Source organism: Tachysurus fulvidraco, chromosome 6, assembly GCF_022655615.1.
Source record: "Tachysurus fulvidraco isolate hzauxx_2018 chromosome 6, HZAU_PFXX_2.0, whole genome shotgun sequence".
Taxonomy (NCBI): domain Eukaryota; kingdom Metazoa; phylum Chordata; class Actinopteri; order Siluriformes; family Bagridae; genus Tachysurus; species Tachysurus fulvidraco.
In genome coordinates, this window is record NC_062523.1 from 9429885 (window position 1) to 9450138 (window position 20254).

General features: G+C 37.6%; 1 protein-coding gene across 6 annotated transcripts in view; it reads left to right on the forward strand.

Annotated features, from left to right (window-relative positions):
• col18a1a (collagen type XVIII alpha 1 chain a) overlaps positions 1-16230 on the forward strand; it is an 80743-nt gene extending 64513 nt beyond the window's left edge. For all 6 annotated transcript variants that reach the window (XM_027150920.2, XM_047814721.1, XM_047814722.1 and 3 more), the window contains 25 exons: positions 434-505; positions 608-625; positions 748-846; positions 2112-2147; positions 2241-2321; positions 2448-2468; positions 3055-3084; positions 4747-4806; positions 4903-4980; positions 5083-5118; positions 5211-5264; positions 5389-5460; positions 5558-5632; positions 5790-5820; positions 6171-6224; positions 6411-6436; positions 6538-6648; positions 10555-10702; positions 10805-10860; positions 11256-11384; positions 11476-11508; positions 11719-12369; positions 13581-13778; positions 14235-14350; positions 14795-16230. In XM_027150920.2, the coding sequence (XP_027006721.2) occupies positions 434-505; positions 608-625; positions 748-846; positions 2112-2147; positions 2241-2321; positions 2448-2468; positions 3055-3084; positions 4747-4806; positions 4903-4980; positions 5083-5118; positions 5211-5264; positions 5389-5460; positions 5558-5632; positions 5790-5820; positions 6171-6224; positions 6411-6436; positions 6538-6648; positions 10555-10702; positions 10805-10860; positions 11256-11384; positions 11476-11508; positions 11719-12369; positions 13581-13778; positions 14235-14350; positions 14795-15008 (2499 nt within the window). In that variant the 3' untranslated portion in view covers positions 15009-16230. The remainder of the gene's footprint in view (positions 1-433; positions 506-607; positions 626-747; positions 847-2111; positions 2148-2240; positions 2322-2447; positions 2469-3054; positions 3085-4746; positions 4807-4902; positions 4981-5082; positions 5119-5210; positions 5265-5388; positions 5461-5557; positions 5633-5789; positions 5821-6170; positions 6225-6410; positions 6437-6537; positions 6649-10554; positions 10703-10804; positions 10861-11255; positions 11385-11475; positions 11509-11718; positions 12370-13580; positions 13779-14234; positions 14351-14794) is intronic.
• Positions 16231-20254: the final 4024 nt, after the last annotated feature.

The following is a 20254-nucleotide window of genomic DNA, read 5'->3' on the forward strand; positions in this document are numbered from 1 at the left end:
ACTGTGTACTGCAACAGCTATATATGGTTGAAATGACAATAAAAGCTTCTTGACTTGACTTGACTTGACTTATTAATATTTCGAAAATCTCGTGGTATTTTACACAAAAGAATTTTATTGTAAATTTTATCGTTAATTGCACAGAGAGAAAAAATCTAAAACAATAATAAAGTCAATTTTAAAAAAAAACTCATAAAATTAAATAAATATAGATACAGGTTTTTGTAAAATGGTATTTAAATACAGCTATTCGATCTGATTTTTAAGATGAAAACATGAATATCTTCTCAGAAATAAGCACTATTTCTAATGAGCATATTCTTTTTCTTCATTAAGTGTTTATGCTGTGTGGTATCTTATCCATGCTGCCGTTGTGACTGACATTTTGGTGGAGCGGGTGTGTGATGAGAATTGTATTTCTCTCTTTGTTTAGGAGGACCTGGAGGGTTCAGGTGTAAATGGTTATGGTGGCGTGCCTGGGGTCAGAGGACCAGAAGGCATACGGGTTAGTGACCTCTTCATCTACTTGTAATATCTCATTATTCTTTACCTTATTTGCAGTGTTTTTAAATTAATAGCTTTTGTGTCACTCTAATTTTTTTTTCAGGGTCCACCTGGTCTGCCGGTAAGGTCTTTTGTTCATACTTTTATTCAGGAGATAATGTGATTGTTGTTTAATTATTCATGTACATGACATTTTGATCTTTGATATACAGTCTATATGTGTGTGTGTGTGGTGTTCTGTAGGGTCAGCCTGGTGTACCTGGACAGAAAGGAGATAAAGGTAGCGACGGAAATCCGGGAACAGTTGGCCATCCTGGACTTGATGGCTTTCCTGGCCCACAGGTAGGGGTGTGATTCAAAAATATGATAAACATCATACCTTGATCACAGTAAAAAATGTTACGTTCTATATCAGTATAGGAAAAAAAGGAAAAAAAAAGAACAACTTTAAACAGTGATTTAGGCTCATGGTATCTTATGTCTGTAACCTAGTGTACCAGAGTTAATGTATTCGATGATAGAGACTTAAAAGCACTTTGTACGTCGCTGTGGATAAGGGCGTCTGAAAATTGCTTTAAATTTAAATGTAAATGATGATAAAGAAAAGAAATTAAGGTAAAGAATTCTTCCAATGTAAACCAATAGCATGGAGCACTTTTTTGCAAATAAATGATAGAATAAAGAACATTGGGCTGGTTGTTATAGGTTCGTGATCTGTGACAGGATGGTATGAGGATTTTACCTTCAAAAAAGCAACAAGTGTTCAATTTCTTTTATAAACAGCCTGCCCTAACAATATTATTATTATTATTATTATTATTATTATTATTATTATTATTATTATTATTAATAATAATAATTATTATTATTATTAATAATATTATTATTGTTTATACAAGAACAGCATACATTTTATCTATTTATTATTGTGGAACATCTGCATTGAGAAAGAATTGTAACTTACAAATACTGCATACATTTTCATCTCATTTTATACAAGAGAGCAATTGAGGGTTAAGGGCCTTGCTCAGGGGCCCAGCACTGGCAACTTGGTGGGACTGGGATTCAAAATTATACCCTTCTGATTGGTAGTCTAATGCCTTAACCACTAGGCTTTCACATCCCTTTAATGCTGTTAATGTTGTTAATGTTACTGTGAAACCACAATGGTCATAAATCTCACAGAAACGTCACTTAATTTGAAGAATTACCCAAAACACGCATTTATGTAGAGTGTATTCCTGTCACGAAAACCCTGCATAATATATAATATACTATTTATTCTGTGTTATAAATAGTATTTAATAATCACTTTATTGAAAGTTGTAGCTATAAGGAATCTATCAGTATGTCAGATCTTCTTAGTCTCTGTGTAAAAATGCACTAATGATTCATGGCACTGCCTTCATATATATAATTTAGACACTTGTGCTTTCACTTGAATTCCTTCTTGTGTTGTTTTGGGCTAAACCCTTCATTATAATAAACCTGATCACTCTGGTGAAGATACGTTCCTTAGCGCTACACATCATTAGGACAAGCATTGTGATTCGTGTAATTAGCAATCAAAGCTGGAAACTGACTGCAGATTTGTTTTTTTTCCACAGGGACCTAAGGGTGACCGAGGATTTAAAGGAGACAGAGTGAGTATTTCCTCGCATGTTCACAAAGTTAGCAAAAATGTCAGTTCCTGATGGTGACACCAGTGTCATTGGTTTGACGTGTTTACGTAATAGGGTGATCCAGGTCGCGATGGTGTTGGCCTTCCAGGACCACCTGGACCACCAGGAGAGATCATCTATCGGTCTCCAGACGTTGTAAGAAGATTATATATAGACAGTACAAATAGGTTTCCTGTCACACTATGCCACCTACTGTATATGAAAAAGTCTTTTAGAGCAGATAATAATTAATTCATTTTTTTTCTTTCTCCTTTCCCTCAGCTTGAGGTTGACGGACGTCTGGTAAGAGCCTTTCTGCTCCTCTGAATCCCATCCTGTCCCGCTATAAAAAGTATATTCAGTGACATACAAGTAAAAAATACAGTGATTGCCATAAAAATATTGTGCAAGGAAACAATCAGAGGAGGGAACATTTTCATCATGATGCTCCTAGCATGTTCCAGCAGTTAGTTGCATCGTAGGAAATTCATCTCTGTTGAGTGTTGCACAGGTTACAACCAGTCGTTTTAAAATACTATTATTCCTATCCTGAGCACCTATCAATTTAACAAACTGTTTGGATTTGGAACCTTGTTATTATTGCTGATCCTTTCATAGAAAATAAGCTCTCAAACAGATGTTTTCTCTTGTGAATGTCTGAGAGAGAGGATTGTAAAGATAACCCAGACGATAAAAGAAAACAGAAAGTACGAGCAGCATGATATGATGGAATAACTTTGTGTGTTAACCCTTCTTTGGATTTTTTGGCTTTTCTTGTTGAGGCATTAACCCTTAAATAATCTTTCAGCATGACGCAGGCAACAATTTTGATGTAGTTGATATAAAAGCTTTATGTGTATGTTAATAAGATGCATTACTCTTTTTCCAGTCTGGCATCCCTGGTCAAGCAGGATTCCCAGTAAGTACAGTTTGTTCATCATTTAGAGGTTACGGTTACTATTAGAAGTCACAGGTTGTTTTTTTTTTGTTTGGTTTTTGTTTTTTTTTTCCCCAAAAAAATCCAATTTACACACATTTTTGATGGATTCAAGGAGCTAAGATGTGTTTGCTGGGCAAGTTTAGCATTTTCTACTGTGTATTATAGCTATGAGTTCCTGGGTTTGATTACCCAGGAGGAAACTGACCCCAGTCACTGTGGGTTTAACTCTTATTGCTGATCCTAAACCCGGCTAAAATGGAAGAGTTTATGTCAAGAAGGGCATCCGGCATAAAATCTGTTCCAAATCAAATATGCCTGTCGGATGATCCGCTGTGACGTCCGTGAAGAGGGAGCAGCCAACGGTCAGCAACTAAAGCGTTGACACTAATCCATTGTTCACACTACAAGCAACAAGTTGCTTATAATTGTCTTTTTACAGTGTAACAGCTGCTATTAATGTCAGCCGTGTACTCTCCAGCACGATTTAAATCTGATGAGAAATGTGTTTATTGTTCAGACTAACAAAGAGATCCAACTTTATTCACAATGTATACTACCCATCGGAGTCAACGTCGATCTCTGCTATTTCCCTCCAAGTCTTATTTTCATTTCAATGTTGCAATACAGATAAAAACACACTTTAATTTTTTCTTTCTATTTTATATATCAAACAATGAACTATATATACAGTAATCCCATGCCACTTCAAGTTTCGTGGTTCAAGTTTCGCTGCCTCAGTGCATTGCTGATTTTTCAAAAATATTCATCGAAAAATAAGAATAAAAACAGTTTCCCAGGATGGCAGACAAAGAGAGAAACTCTCTCAGAGGCTTTGTACATACCCACGGGCACTCAGACAAGGCACATGATTGGTTCCCGGCGTGAGATCTGAGCTGATTGGCTGCCCATCATCGCATCCTCTCCCAGCTTCTTCCCTTGTTGTATCTCGCCACTCTCGTTCACGCTGTCAACTGTGTCTCGCGTATTGTGTTCGAAATGAACTTTTTGTTAAGCCCTTACAATGCCTCCTAAGCGCCGTGCCCCTGCGAAAGATTCCTCTAGTGAGCTCAAGAGAAAGAGGAAGATGATGACCATCAGTGAAAAGGTCAAACTTAGGGCCAATCCTACATCGCGGATTTTCACCTATCTCGAGGTGATACCTATTCCGGTCCCCATTAACCGCGATAAACGAGGGATCATTGTGTATAGCTATTTCATAGATAATTAGTGCTTTTTAAGTCTGCTCAAAATTGATTTAAAATACAGATGGGTGACAAAATATAGGGAGAAAACAGCATTAAGTGTCTTAGTAAGGTTCCTCAGTAAGGTCCCCTGCAGACTACCTCCGATTCAAATGAAGCCTTATAACAGTTAAACCTCGTCCCAGTGTTTTGTTCATTGTGTATGATTTGTAGTCTCCAGTATATTCAGTTCAGTTGAATGGACTTTTATATTTATAGCATTTGTACAATACATATTCCTGGAAGAAAGCCAAGAAACATTTTTAGAAACCCATCCTCTTCCTTGCTTGAATAGTTGATGAGTAAAGCAGCGGATATCAACATATATGGACACTTATGTAGATCTCTTAAAAACCGTTTTGAATTCTACCTAATGTTTGTCTTTATTTAAAAAAAAAAGGGCCCAATAGGACCGAAGGGTGATAAAGGAGATTCCGGTGCTCCAGGACATAGCATTAAGGTCAGTCGCACAGATTGAGTTTGATTTGTCTTGCGTTTTATTTTTATTTTTCTGATTTTAACCTCTAACCTCTACTTGAACACATTCTGTTTTTAGGGTGAGAAAGGAGAACCTGGTGTGGTTATTGGACCTGATGGAAGCCCTCTGTTTCTTGGTTCATCACTTGGTCATAAGGTGAGAGCTTTAGTTTTCATAAAGCTACATATATCTAACTATGTAAAGCATAATATTAAATTAACAGATTCATTTTTTCATTGTTGTTGCTTTTTATTTTAGGGTGATAGAGGACCTGCTGGACCTGTTGGACCCCCTGTGAGTATTTTTATATATTTATCTGTTTTGGAGAAATTACAATGATATTGATATCGTAAGTAAGATTTCCCTCTGGCTGTTTACTCGCACAGGGACCATACGGTCCTCCCGGCATGAAGGGTGAAATCGGAATGCCAGGCAGACCCGTAAGTCTTCTATTTATGAAGCTGAACATTAAAACATGCTATAATTAGCTTCCTGAAATCTTCCAGACAGTACATCAGCTTGTATAAGATTGAAGTGTAAAGTGGCATTGATATATCACTACAGGGACGGCCAGGTATAATTGGAAGTAAAGGAGAAAAAGGAGAGTCCGGCTCTGGTTCAGGATACAGTTATCCAGTAAGGACATAATTCATAATGTGCATTTTCTTTTTTGTCTATGAAATCATTTCTGAACTGCATTTCTTATTGATTTTTTATTTTTTTATCTTTAAAGGGTCCTCCAGGTCCTCCAGGTCCACCAGGTCCACCGGGACCATCAACATACCCTACAGATCTAAATAGATTTGGTGTATGTGTTTGGGTTTTTTTACTAGCAAACAAGCTCATGATTATTCATGTTTAAATGTAAATGCACTGTTGAACAAATTGATGATAGTTTATATCTGGATTTCCAAAGCACAAACAGTGCAGTAAGGCTCATATCTCCTATGTGTGCTTTATTTTAGAGATATGAGGACTCTGCAAGAGTGTACCAAGGTGAGCTGTTTTGCATATTTGCACTAATTTTCAATTGTTTACACACAGTCCAGTAGACAGGCATTGTGCTCTATTACATTATTAGGAAGTCAGTTCTAATAATGACTGACCTGTTCGTTTGGTCTCCTACTTATTTCCTTTATTGTTAACAGTTGCCATTTTTAAAGCAGGTATTTCCATTCAGTTGTTCAGCACATAATACAGGAATAATACCCACGGTGTGGAACAGATATATTGCTTCTAGAGGCTGTAGCCATTAATCCTTGTAAGCCTTGTCTGATTCTCAGGTTTTCCTTTTACTGATGTATTGGCATTATTTATGTAAATGTGTTTGTTTTTTTTTTTTCTAGGTGCGAAAGGAGAGAAGGGAGATCGTGGGCTCCCTGGTATTGCTGGGGCACCAGGTATCACCCCCTTTCTAGCAATGTTTTTGTTTGATTCTTCTATGATATATATTTATCATAGTGGCATGAAAATAATATTTATAAATCAATTTTGGAAAAAAAATAAAATAATCAGCTTGAGCTTTATAATTCAAATGATAACACTGATGTTATTTACTTATTTTCTTTTCATATATTGTTCTGTAGGCAACTTTGATGTTTTCACGCTGAAGGTCAGTTACTATTTGTTGGAGAATAAATCCAGAATAGATCCACATCACAACGGAGGAGGTGTGTGCTTATAGCCATGTCTTTGCGCTGTATGTGTTCACAGAATGAGCTGAAGGGTGATCGTGGAGACCCCGGGCTGAAAGGAGAGAAGGGCGAGCCGGGCGGACACTACGGTTCTCACTATGGAGGTGTGCAGGGACCACCAGGACCTCCTGTAAGACCTAGTGGGGAGGGTTTGGGAAACATATTGCTGTTTGTTTTGCCTCCTTTAATACACCCGAGCCTGTATTGGACCAAATGGTGGATGCTTTAACTGTGTAAATCTGAGCAGACGTCCCGGGATCAAACCGTAAGCTGTACAAGAGTTAAATTATAAATTAAACTTTTTGCATATCAGGGGGATTATGTCTGCCCCACATTCCCCACACCATCATACTGAGCTTTACATCTGACACCAAAGAGGACAGCCTGTAGTAAAATTTGCCGGGCTATAGCACTGTATGCATACACAGATCTCTTCTGTTTTCAGCTACAGGATTTGTAGGACTTGCCTTTTACACTATTCTCAGTAAACCATTTGAATTATTTAAAGATAACTAGAGCAGCATATTCTTTAACAAATTATATCTTTTTTTAAACTATCTGCTAAAAGAACAAGATTAATTCAAGCTTGAAATGTTCATTTTCATTCATAAAATGGTTATTAAACTATTACTTAATATGTTTAATATTTTATAGATATATGTTTGATAATCATATTTGGTTAATTATAATCTTATAATAGAAATTACTAGATAAATTGGACTATATTCAAGATATTTTCATTTCTTTTCTTTTTTTTTTTTGAAGCTAGTTTCCTACATTCATGCTAGATTCAAAGGCACTCAGGTCACTTGTTTTGCCCATTTCAACACTCAATTTAACACTAACGGATGCTATAAACTGTGCACTCCCTGATTTATACCACAAATTGCTGTCTGTGACAAATGGCTTGTGCTGTTTGTTGTGCAAAGGCATGTTGTGTTAAATCTACACACGCTGCTGCAGAAAGGTACTAGGCTTCTTTTTTTTTTTTTTTTGAAAGATCACATTTTGTTCTAGATGTTTCTTTTATGACTTCTACTTTAGTAAATCAATATAATATATAGTATACAGTATTTGTTATGTAAAAACATTTGATCTCATTATTTTTTTAAGGCATCTGTGTTTTCTACCATTTCTTTTCATGCATATAATTTATAAAAAACACATTATGCATATTGTGATAATGAGATGCCTGAATGTCCTACTTTCACTCACATGGTAGATACCCAATCCCAGATTTTTCCCTGTAGCCATTTAGGAAACATACACTCATTAGCCATAACTTTAAAGCCACTGACAGATGATTTGAATAACAATGATTATTTCATTACAATGACACCTGTCACGGGGTTGGATATATTAGGCAGCAAGTGAACACTTACTTTTTGAATCTGTTGGAAGCAAGAATCTGTTTTACATCATGTGGATGTCTGGGAGAGTGTGCATCCCTTACCTAGAGAAGACTTGGAACAGGGATGCACTATGTGAAGAAAGCAAGCAGGCAAAGGCAGTGTGATGTTTTGGGCAATGTTCTGGTGGGAAACCTTGGGTCCTGCATTCATGTACATATTACTTTGACACATACTACCTACCTAAACATTGTTAAAGACCAAGTCCACCCCATCATGGTAACTGTATTCAGTGTTGAATACAACTCAACCTCTAAATTCCCTAGATCCCAATCCGATCGAGCATCTCTGGGATGTGCTGGACAAACTACAATGGGGGAAATAATTATTTGATCCCCTGCTGATTTTAAGTTTACCCTCTTACTAGAATTTTATGCTAGGTTTATTGTAACCCAGAGATACAGAATATCAACAACAAATGTAAGAAAAGAAAAAAAAACATTAAAAATGGTTCTTAATGAATTTATTTTTGATCGAGTAAAATAAGTATTTGTTCCCTGGCAAGAATTCTGACTCCCACAGACCTGTTATGCACACAAATTAGTCTGGTCCATTTTAGGAAAGTACTCCTAATCTCAACTTGTTACAGTATGTGTATAAAAGACACCTATCACAGACCTGTCATCTCTTCTGTTCAAATGTCCACACTACCATTGGCAAGACCAAAGAGCTGTCAAAGGATTTCAGGATGAAGGCTGTAGACCTGTATAAGGCTGCAGTGGGCTTCAAGACCATCAGCAAGAAGCTTGGTTAATTTCATTTGAAAATGGAAATAAAAGAAAGAAATAAGATAGCAGTCAATCACCCTCGCTCTGGAGCTTCACGAAAGATCTCACCTTGTGGGGTAAGGATGATTCTAAGAAAGAAGCTTGTTAATAATCTCAAGAGAGCTGGGACCACAGTCACCAAGAAAACCATTGGTAACACACTTTGCCATAATGGACTGACATCCTGCAGTGCCCACTCGATCCCCTTGCTGAAGAAGGCACATTTACAGGCCTGTCTGCAGTTTGCCAAATGAACACCTGAATGATTCAGAGAAGGCTTGGAAAATGTGATGTGGTCAGATGAGACCAAATTTGAGTTCTTTGGCATTCGCCATGTTTGGAGGCAAAGAAATGCTGAATATGACCCCAAGAACATTATTCGCACTGTCAAAAATGGAGATGTAAACATTCTGCTTTGAAGCTTTCTCTGCTAAGGGTACAAAGAGACTTCACCTCATTCAGTGACCTATGAACGGGGCCATGTACCATTGAATCTTGGATGAGAACCTCCTGGTATGAGAACCTCCTGGCCTGAGCCAAAACACTGAAGATGCAGCCAGAACATGCAGCCAAGGCAACTAAGAGGTGGCTCAAGAAGAAGCACATTAAGATCCTAGAGTGGATTTGTAGAGTATCTGTGATCTGTGTAACCTCCTGAGATGTGTGCATAACTGAGGACTAACTACAAGAAATGTCTGACCAATGTGCTTGTCAACAAGGGTTTGTCTTAAGTCCTGTTTCGCTTGAGGATCAAACACTCGTTTCACTCGTTGTAAGGAATAAACTTACAAAATCAGCAGGGGATCAAATCATTTCCCCCACTGTAGTCTGATCCATGGAGGCCTCATCTCACAACTTAATGTGCTGAACATCTTGGTGCCTGATACCAAGGTGCATCCCTTCAGAGCATTGTGTAGTTTAATCCATGCCTCAGCTGATCAGAGATATTTTGCCTGCACATGAGGGATCTATTTGATTTACTATTATGGTTGATCATGTACAGTATTGTTTATTTTGCTCATTTTACACAGTATTATTTATTTTACTCATTTTATACGTGCTTCAATGAATTCAATGAATGCTTCAATGAACATTATTTTGGGATTCTGTAACAGAGTGTATAAGGTTATAAGACTGTTACAGTATATTATCTAATAATGTGTGTTTATTAGGCTTTAGCTATCACACAGATCTTTGCACATACTATATGACAAGGACACAGATCAATTTTCTCATGTCAAAAACAGACGTTCAACACATATTGTGGGACATTTGTGACATTTGGTAAAAGCCTCAGTTAAACATAATGCAAAATCAAGAGTTTAATTGCACACTTTTCTATAAAGCTTATTATTACAGAGCGACCTTCATTCGTAATGAAAAGCAATTCGTAATTAAAGGCATATCAGCCATACTGTATTAATACCTTCCAAAATGTTTTATTATTCAGACAAAGGAGTATTTAATCTGGTTCATTTTATTTAAAAAGTAAACGTAATCTTTGTTACCGAACTTCCTTTTTATTCTGAGCATTTTGCTGGTTGATGTTACACCAGCTTGTACACTACAGATTAGGTCACACACAGAGTGCATTTAGTAGGCTCCAAGCACAGCTTTAGTAAATTAAACATTAATTCCTGATGCACAGCGGGCGTTTTCTTGTGCCTGCAGCAAGTTGCGTTTCGTGGTGCGAACCTAACCCTCTAATTAACACATGTGACTCAACTCAGTAGCAAACTATCAAGACCTAATGTTATACTGTACTACAAGAAAAAGAAGACACTGATTTGTTGAGAAACTTGATCCAACTTTATGTAGTCTAAACCTAATAATGAGCATTTCTTGTAATGTTCATTGCAGGGTCCTAAAGGAGATTCTATTGAAGGGCCACCTGGTCCACAGGGTCCACCAGGACCTAGTGGTTATGAAGGTCGTCCAGGAAACCCAGGATTACCAGGACCTCCTGGGCCACCTGGTTTACCCTCATTACCTGGCGCTCACAGACCTAGTAAGTCTAGTTGAAAAAGAAGTACTCTAAAATTAATTCTCAGTTTAAACTTATGTATTTTCATGGGAAGATTGATGTTTTTTGTGCTATTTTTCTATTCAGCAATCAGTATTCCTGGCCCTCCTGGTCCTCCTGGTCCACCTGGCCAAAGCGCTGGAGTAAGTACAATACTAGGAGTGCATACTAAGTCTCAGATCCTCTCAGATATATATATATATATATATATATATATATATATATATATATATATATATATATATATATAAGATTTACTGTGTTTAGGTCTGATAAAAAGTTAGCAGAAATATGATCATGGCAAAGGTAAAAATCCAGCTCTTACCTGTAGGTAATACCTACAACTGAGCTTCTTTAGTATGTCTAAAAAAATAAATAAAAAATAAAAAATAATAATAATGAATGAAAAATAAATATAAATAAATGTATAATAATAATAATAATAATAATAATAATAATAATAATAATAATAATAATAATAATAACAATAATAATAATAATAATAATAATAATAATAATACTTTGCTGTATTTTATAGGTGACAGTACTGAGAACAGTTGCCTTGATGCTTGCAACAGCACAGAGACAACCAGAGGGTTCTCTGTTTTACCTAACGGACACAAGCGATCTCTATGTCAGAGTGCGTGATGGTGTCAGAAAAGTCATGGTATGGACCACAAAATATTCGTGCATATAAAAAAAAATATTTTGTGGCATTGCTTTCATGCTTCTGACCATGAAATTCTTCTTTCTTCCAGCTTGTGGATCATAACCCCTTCTACAGAGATTCAGTAAGTAGATGTTATATCTGGTGAACTGTAGACTTTAGAACTGTGGCTATTACTCAAGTACTCAACTACAGTAACTAAAGAAGGTGTCAAGTACTCAACTATGTAAAAGAAGCAGCAAAGCCTATATGGTGCACAGCTTACATGGTAAAGCATGAAAGAAACTGTTCAGCATTCAGTCACACATATTACTGTTGTACACTCTATTTGCAGAACAATGAGGTGGCAGCAGTACAGCCTCCCCCAGTAGTGCACTACCCTCCAAGCCACTCAAATAACGGTGCAGAAGACTACTCCCCTGTCGATGCTGCAGTCCGGCAGCCAGAGAGCCCTAAGAATGAACATCCTCAACCAGACATTGATCCAAACTACAGCACACACTACTCCTCTCACCCAGACAGCAGGTACCCACCTCAGCCGGACAGCAGGTACCCACCTCAGCCAGACAGCAGGTACCCACCTCAGCCGGACAGCAGGGACCCACCTCAGCCGGACAGCAGGTACCCACCTCAGCCGGACAGCAGGGACCCACCTCAGCCGGACAGCAGGTACCCACCTCAGCCGGACAGCAGGGACCCACCTCAGCCGGACAGCAGGTACCCACCTCAGCCGGACAGCAGGTACCCACCTCAGCCGGACAGCAGGTACCCACCTCAGCCGGACAGCAGGTACCCACCTCAGCCGGATAGCAGGTACCCACCTCAACCGGATAGCAGGTACCCACCTCAACCGGACAGCAGATACCCACCCCGCACTGATCATCACATCCCTGTACCTCCAGAGAGGTACCCCATCACGCCAATCCACAGACCCAGCACACCTGTCCATCAGCCTGAGGGTCATGTACACACATCAGGCCCAGGGGTAAGCTTACAATCACATACAGTAGCTTGAATTTGATTTATTTCTTTGTATTACTAACTAACATGGGCCTTTTGTGGCAAACAATTAGATACATCTATATACAGTATATTATTATAATTATACAAATATATGACTATTTATAAATAATTTAAAAACTATGATGCAAGGTGCTTTATTCCCCTTAAACCACATAAATTTGCAAACAAGTACAAACTTCGATTTACTGATGAACAAATTTTTAACACATACATTCAGTGTTGTGGAACGTCTGCGAAATAATATTGTATACACAATAACATTAGAATAAGCACATCTCGAAAGTCTTGAACTGCAGCCTGTACTACTGTTAGTGTTGTAGTAATAGAATATGTGTTACCTTATAAATGTTTCTATACTATATGGCTAGAAGTTTGTGGACACCTGACCATTACATATGTGTGATGTATGTGCTCTCTGAGTGTATAGTCTCTAATATTCTGGGAAGGATTTCCACTAGATGTTAGAGTGTGGTTGTAGAGATTGTCAATACAGCCACAAGCGTTTTAGTGCGATCAGGCAGTAAAGTCATGCGAGGACGCATTTACAATTATTCCATTTGCAGACACCCTTTTCCATAACAACTTAAATTGTTTCGGTAATACAGCCGAGCTATCGAGGGTTAGGGGCAGCTTGGTGGCCCTGGGATTCGAAGTCACAACCTCCCAATCAGTAGTCCAACACCTTAACCATTGAGCTACCACTGTCCTTGGGGAGAGGAGTCAGTGGGGTTGAGGTTGGGACTTAGGTTGGGATTGATGTTGGGGTTATGTGTAGATCACTTAAGTTCTTACACACCAGCCTTGGCCAACAATGTCTTCATGATTGATTTATACACAGGGGTATTATAATGGTGGATCAGATTTGGACCCCTTAATTACAGTGAAGGACATCTTAATGCTCCAGCATATATAGACATCAATTAAATTGATTATGACAAACCCATATATAGTGTAATATTTAATTATCCAGAAACTTCTGGTGTCCATATAGTGTATACTGTACATAACGTATAATACTATATATACCAAATACACTATACATACCAAACCAATAGCTTTATATAACCTCTGTGGTCCTGTGACATTAACAATAAATGCAGTAAATGTGTCTTTTATTCTGTTTTAGCGTGAGCTGCGTGTGTCTAATGCCATGTGGTTTCTCTGTGTGAACAGCTGCATATGATCGCCCTGAACAGCCCTCAGGTGGGGAACATGAGGGGCATCCGTGGCGCAGACTTCCTGTGCTTCCAGCAAGCACGTGCCGCAGGTCTGAAGGGAACATTTAGGGCTTTCCTTTCCTCCAAACTGCAGGATCTCTACAGCATCGTTCGCAAATCTGACAGAAACACGCTGCCTATTGTCAACCTCAAGGTATGTGTCCTCTTTACTTTACTCATATCAGTTTATAAATGAGTGGTGTCTAATTAATCCATCACTTTTAATTAATCGCAACAAAAATAAAGTCAGATTTGATTTATGATTACAAGGAGTACTCGTGTACAGTATTATTTCTCACTACACCGACGAAATGAACCTCATGCCAAAATGTTTAAATGATCGATTGTATATTACATTCTTGTATACGTTTTATTACTCTTGACTTGTTTAATTGATTTTTTTTTTGTTGTTGTTGCTAAGAATCCATTATTTAGTTAGTGATTTCCATCTGCACTCTCGGTGCACTTTAGTGTTTTCTCTCTCTGCCCTCATCAGCTAGTTTCAGTTGCTGAACCGGGTGTGTTAGAGAGGGAAAGCAGTGAACTGAGCCATTTGGCTTCCTCTCTGCTTGGTCATGGTTCAGTGTTGTGCTGATGTTCTTCTCCACAGGACCAAGTGCTATTCAGCAGCTGGGAATCACTGTTCGGTGATTCAGAAGGCAGGATGAAGACCAACGTACCCTTATATTCCTTTGACGGCAGGGACATCCTCAGGGATAGTGCTTGGTAAGACAGACGATTTTGACTTTACAGACAAACAAGAACAATCAAAACCTCACTGTAAATTTCAGGCTGATTTCTTTTTACTGTTTTTTGTGTAGTTAGTTATACTGCATTGATTTAACTTGGATTTAAAATGGATCTTATTCATTGTCAGGATTTCACTATAAAGCACCAGGTGCTTTAGATTACTATGAAGCCAGTGCCTCTGATATGTCACTACACCAATGGGAGGTTTTAAAATAGAAACTTATCCCCTAGGCCACATACAGAGTACCAAAACTAATGCATAAGCATTTCTGTTCTGTAATGACACCTGAGTCACCTTCACATAGGACAAAATGACTCCCCGTCCAACCCCCCGCCCCCTCCTTTCTCGACTCTGCATGTGGCATCACATGTTTTATTTCATTTTGTAATATAATCTTTCTCCTCCTGTGTGCGCTCTAGGCCAGAGAAGATGATCTGGCATGGCTCCAGTGGGAAGGGTCACCGTCAAATGGATAACTACTGCGAGACGTGGAGGACGTCAGATCACGCCGTGATGGGTCTGGCCTCTTCTCTGCAGGCTGGCCAGCTCCTCCAGCAGAAACCCAACAGCTGCTCCAACAACTACATAGTGCTGTGTATCGAGAACAGCTATATCACACAGTCTAAGAAGTAAATGATCCATCAGTCCAGAGTGCAGACCACATTAGGTTAACTGTCTATTTTTTTCCAATTTTCCACCCTGTTAATAAAGTGAAAAACAAAACAAATAAAACAAAACAAAAAGAAATTAAAAATGACAGGGACTGGGTCTGCATCACAGAGAGGCCGCCCACTGTCCTCTGGTTCCTTTTATAATGCCAACAAGACAGGCTGTTGGCGCTGTCTCCCGGCATTGGCACATATTTTCCAGGAGGGGGTTTGAACCAGTGAGGACAGGAAATACAGTGAGGCAGGGTTTTCAGTTGTATTTTCCATATAAAATTGTATATGAAATGTTTGTCGCTCCTGTTGGTTTTTATGTTTCTTTATAAAAAAAAATGTCTTAAGTGGTATATTTAACCAGTTTAGCTACATAAGTTTGTGTAACACTGTTTTTGTCTATTGCTTCCATTTTCATGCAAGGATTTTTTGGAAATTAAGGGGCAGACATGTCTAAAACCATTTTAGATTTTACAAAGAGAGTAAATATTTATTTTGTGCTTAAAACAAAATACAAAAAAAGAACCCTAAGTGATAAATTTGAAACTGAATACAGCTTTATTCTATTTTAGCTAGCACTTTTTGCTAAATCTGTTTTCTATATATGCAGGAGAAAGTGTGAAACTAAAATAGGCTTTTCCCTAAACCATGAACAACAAAGGGTGGATTTTTGGTGGAGCCCCTGAATTTTTCTTTAGCAAACAAATGTCACTTGTATGTAGACCATAGGATCAAAATTCTATGGAAAAAAATTATCAGTGGAAACATAATACGGAGTTTATGAATTTTCTGTTATTGTTGTTTTTGTTCATTCCAGACCACTTACTGTATAAAGAAAAAAAAACAACAACAGTATAATTCCAGAATATTTCAGAGAACAGTAAAGGTGTTAAAGGTGCTTTTAATAAAAAAATACAGTATCAGTAATTTCAAACTGCAGTTATTCACCACTGAGTGGGAAACTCATTCAGTTGCTGCGTTTTGAAAATTCGACATGTACATTTAGTACAGAGAGTAATTTATGAAATGACGTCCTTTTATAATACGTCTGTGTGAAATCTCGTATGCTAACTCTGCTGTAGAGCTGGTTATATAAGTATGGCCCTGTGGAACTCACACACTTTTTGTAACTATTATGTGCTTTATCATTTTTACATGGCACTGAATAAATGATTTTTCACCATTCACATAAAAAACATGTAATAGAGCTTTATTTTGAAAGTTTGACAAGAAGTCTTCAGCGTAGTATATGCTCATGAACGTGGTTTCTAGTATATTAAGTCTGTCACATGACCAGTGGCATTTCCTGAGAAAGAAGATGGCTGGAATGGTTCTATAAAAAAAATATTAGTATAAGAAAAATACAACTATATATATATATATATATATATATATATATATATATATATATATATATATATATATATATATATACACACACACACACACACACACACAGTCAACAGATACAGCACAGCTGATGGAGAACAACAGTTGTCCGAGCATCCAAGTACAGGGTACAGGTCAATAGGCTTAGTCTATGTTCACATCAGGCATCAGAATGGAAAAATCTCAGGAATCCCAGTTAATTAAACCATGGCATGGTTGTTGTGCCAGGCTGTGCTGTGCTGTGCTGTGCTGCTTTGATTATTTCAGAAATTCTTGATCTCTACGCATTGTCCAATCACAAAATATTTCACATAAAGCATATCCAGTGAGAAGCAACTGCTGAGGTAGAAATGCCTTGTTATTAGACGGTAAGGACGGTTTGAGCTGACAGGAAGTAATTCAAATAGCATTATAACCATGGTGATCCAAAAGGGATCTCAGAATGCAATATACAGTTTGCATAGACTCACCAAATGTGGTTACTTGCAGATAAAATATCGCCTGATCTTTTTCTCATTTGGATCTCTATTTTCGAACTCTAGTTTTGATTAGCCTACGTAGTCGCACATTGCTCTCAGATGTATAAAGATCCCAGGAGATCAGCAGTTTATGAAATACCAACCAACCAAAATCTGGCACCATCACAAACACCATGCCATGATCAAAGTCTCTGAGCTCACACATTTTCCCAATTCTTATGTTTATCTCTTGTCCTGTGTATGCATGGATTTACGTATTGCACCACCGTCACATGATTGGCTGAGTGGACAAGTGCATGAACGACGAGGTGAAGATAGATATTTTTTTTTACTGATTATTAATATCTATCCATTTTGCACTATTATATCTAATTGTCAAATGCTTTTAGAATAATAGGGTTCTGGCCTTTATGGCAAATATACAAATACTATGAATATTTAATTTACACGCCAGTTAATATATGTGAAATATCAAGCACCAAAGTAGACTGAATAAAGCTGAACGTTTATAGTCAAATATGGTACATCTTAAAATGACAGAAATGTCAGATACATGATTTATTATCTTTATTTCCCTACAGTATACATTTTTGTATTATTCTACTGGGTCTTATTGATTAGCTGATGCAAATCAAACATTTTCTCCAAAACAATTTTGAAGAAGTGTACAGTATGTGCTATAAGGGTTAATAGCTGTAATGATATAGCGGGAAACATGGAAGAGAATGAGTTAATACTGTGCCTTTCTGCAGGGTTGCATCATGCTGGATATAGAGCTTACCTTTCTTAGCTTCTGTTTGCTGCCATCATGAGAATTCATTAGGTGGCAAACTGTATGTTTATTTATCCCTATTCCATGTTGAAATGCATGGAAATGAGAAAATTGTGCATTTTGAAATGGCAAAGATTCCCTTGGTTACTCAAGCCCTATTATGATTATTTTGTTTTATTTTTAAAAGTGCTTTCATGTCCATTCAGCTATATCTCCATCCTGAACTGTGACCTAAATACAATTCATACATCGCAACCCCACAGGCTTGTGCTCTTCACCCCTAAGGCAAAGAAAGCCAGAATCTGTGATTCATGTATGTCCCTAAATCACCCTCCAGGCCCCTGTGATGAGACAGCACTCTCCTCTATAGTGTCTTCTGCACTTGCTCAGTGTCCGCCTCGAGGGCTTTATAACCCCTTCAACAGGATTTAGCTATGCAGCCTTGAGAGGACCTCTGAGGCACAAATCAGTGAGTAAAAAGACCTTCTTCAGCCAGTAGTGCGTTAAAGAGCAACTTGTTCAGTCAGAACAAATTGCATAATGCCAAATGATTTGATTCAGTTCACCTCTGCCTTTTTTTAGTGTGTGTGTTTTAGAAAACTGCTCTTTATTTATCCCCAAAAGCTTATTTTCAATACATATACACTGGACTGAATTTAAACTGACATATATTCCCCCCCACAAAATCTGGTTATTCTGTGATTGGCGTTTGGCATCGCTGTTGCCTGGCCTGTAAATCAGCACTCGTATGTAATTTGCTGAGTGCTAGATTATGCTCCCTAAGACTCTGCTTTTCAGAGCGAGGCGGTACATCTTCAGCTGCCTGTTATCTCTGCACTGCTTCACCAAGGCTATACTTAGTATCTGGTGAGTAATAAGTAATCACATTTAAGTGGCTTACAGACAGTAATGATACAATAGCGGGACAGAATGGGGACTTTAATTACATTGGTGCTCTTGTGGATGCCATGTGTGCTAGATGTGCTGTGTTTATGTTGTCCTCAAGAGTCACTGAAATCGACATGTTTCTGTGGGCTTACAGTAAAAGCTATGTATTGTTGTTATTGTTGTTGTTTTTTTTACTTTAATAGCTCATCTGCTAAAATATCTCCACTTGAATTTCCTGGCACTTGTAAGTCAATTTCAAGCAGCTGCTAAGAAAGGACATGACATGTGGCTAGCTCTGTGACTGCTTGTTTATTTATTATGCTCATGCTTGTATATATTTTTTAAAATAGTGCAATCGCAGGCTGTGACAGGTCCAGAATCTGATATTGTCTTGCCTGTTATGTAAAGTCTGGCAGAATCTTCTCAAAGCTTTAAAAAGTAACATAGCTGTAATTTTTTGAAAAATATTAGCACATTTATAAAAGAAAAACATATGTTTTTGTTTGCTCTGTCGTTTATTTAGTCGTAGGATACCTAGATCGTTTCTAATTCGGTTGCTGAAGTCTATCAGCAGCTAAATATTTTAAACATAGGGATGTCAGTGTAGTGATCGATTTCAGTTTTGTTAATAACCAGCAGATTCGTTTAATTAATACCTGCTTCATACTTCCCCACACTTGCATAGAAAAAACTATTAAATACTAGATACTTAGTACAATAAATGCAAACACAGGAAACTAACCTTTATAAACCTTAATAAAAAAACATCTGATTTCATTAATGTCCTCAGTAAAGTTAACGTCAGGGAAACTGGAGCACCAAACTTCCCAAACCACTAAAAGACAGAAAGCATTCGCTGTTTATTTTACGTTGGATTGGAAAACGTCCACTCTGGGAAATTTAATTGAAGGTTATTCAGGGGTTTATTGGATTATTAAGTGTTTTTGGCTTTTAAAAGGGTTCAACTGAACCTTTTCTATTAGGAAAACACTTTGCTGTAGGGTGTTGAATTTGAAAAACGTTAACGAGTCTAAACTTTCTACGACTGTAGAGACAGAAAACATTTACATTTTAACCCGTTATTTATTTATAAAGAAACAATCAGATATTTACTATTAACAGTACTTCCTTAAATCATCGACATCAAACACACGTACTACTGTATATAGAGTGTATGTGTTGTGGTCTGCAAAATCCAGTCAAATGGCACTGAGGCTAAATGAAATGGCAAATGAAATGAATATAGTTTGACTTCAAAAATGGAACAATAAATATTTCAACAAAATGACATGAAAATATTTTTATTTCTGCACTTGCCTTGGCTTTGCCTTGCTACAGTACCTGTATCGATCATGTTGGGTAAAGATCCAGTTTAAACCTCAGTGGTAAATGCAGTCAATCTACAGTACCTAGAGATGTCATTGACCTGACGTGATGTGCTTTTTTCCCCTCACACGTCAAATGTCAGGCTTTGATTAAGTCATTTGATTACTATGTGACAGTAAAATGTAAGTCTAATGGATTCGGTTTGTAATCAGAAATCAAAACGCCCCCCGATGCTCCAGCACCATCTTATCATCAGAGCAGACAGAAGTGATCAGAAGTACACATCACACACATCAGATGCCATCACTTCTAAATGTTTGAATGACCTTATAAAAATATAGCGAATGTCATTCACGGGAATGTGAT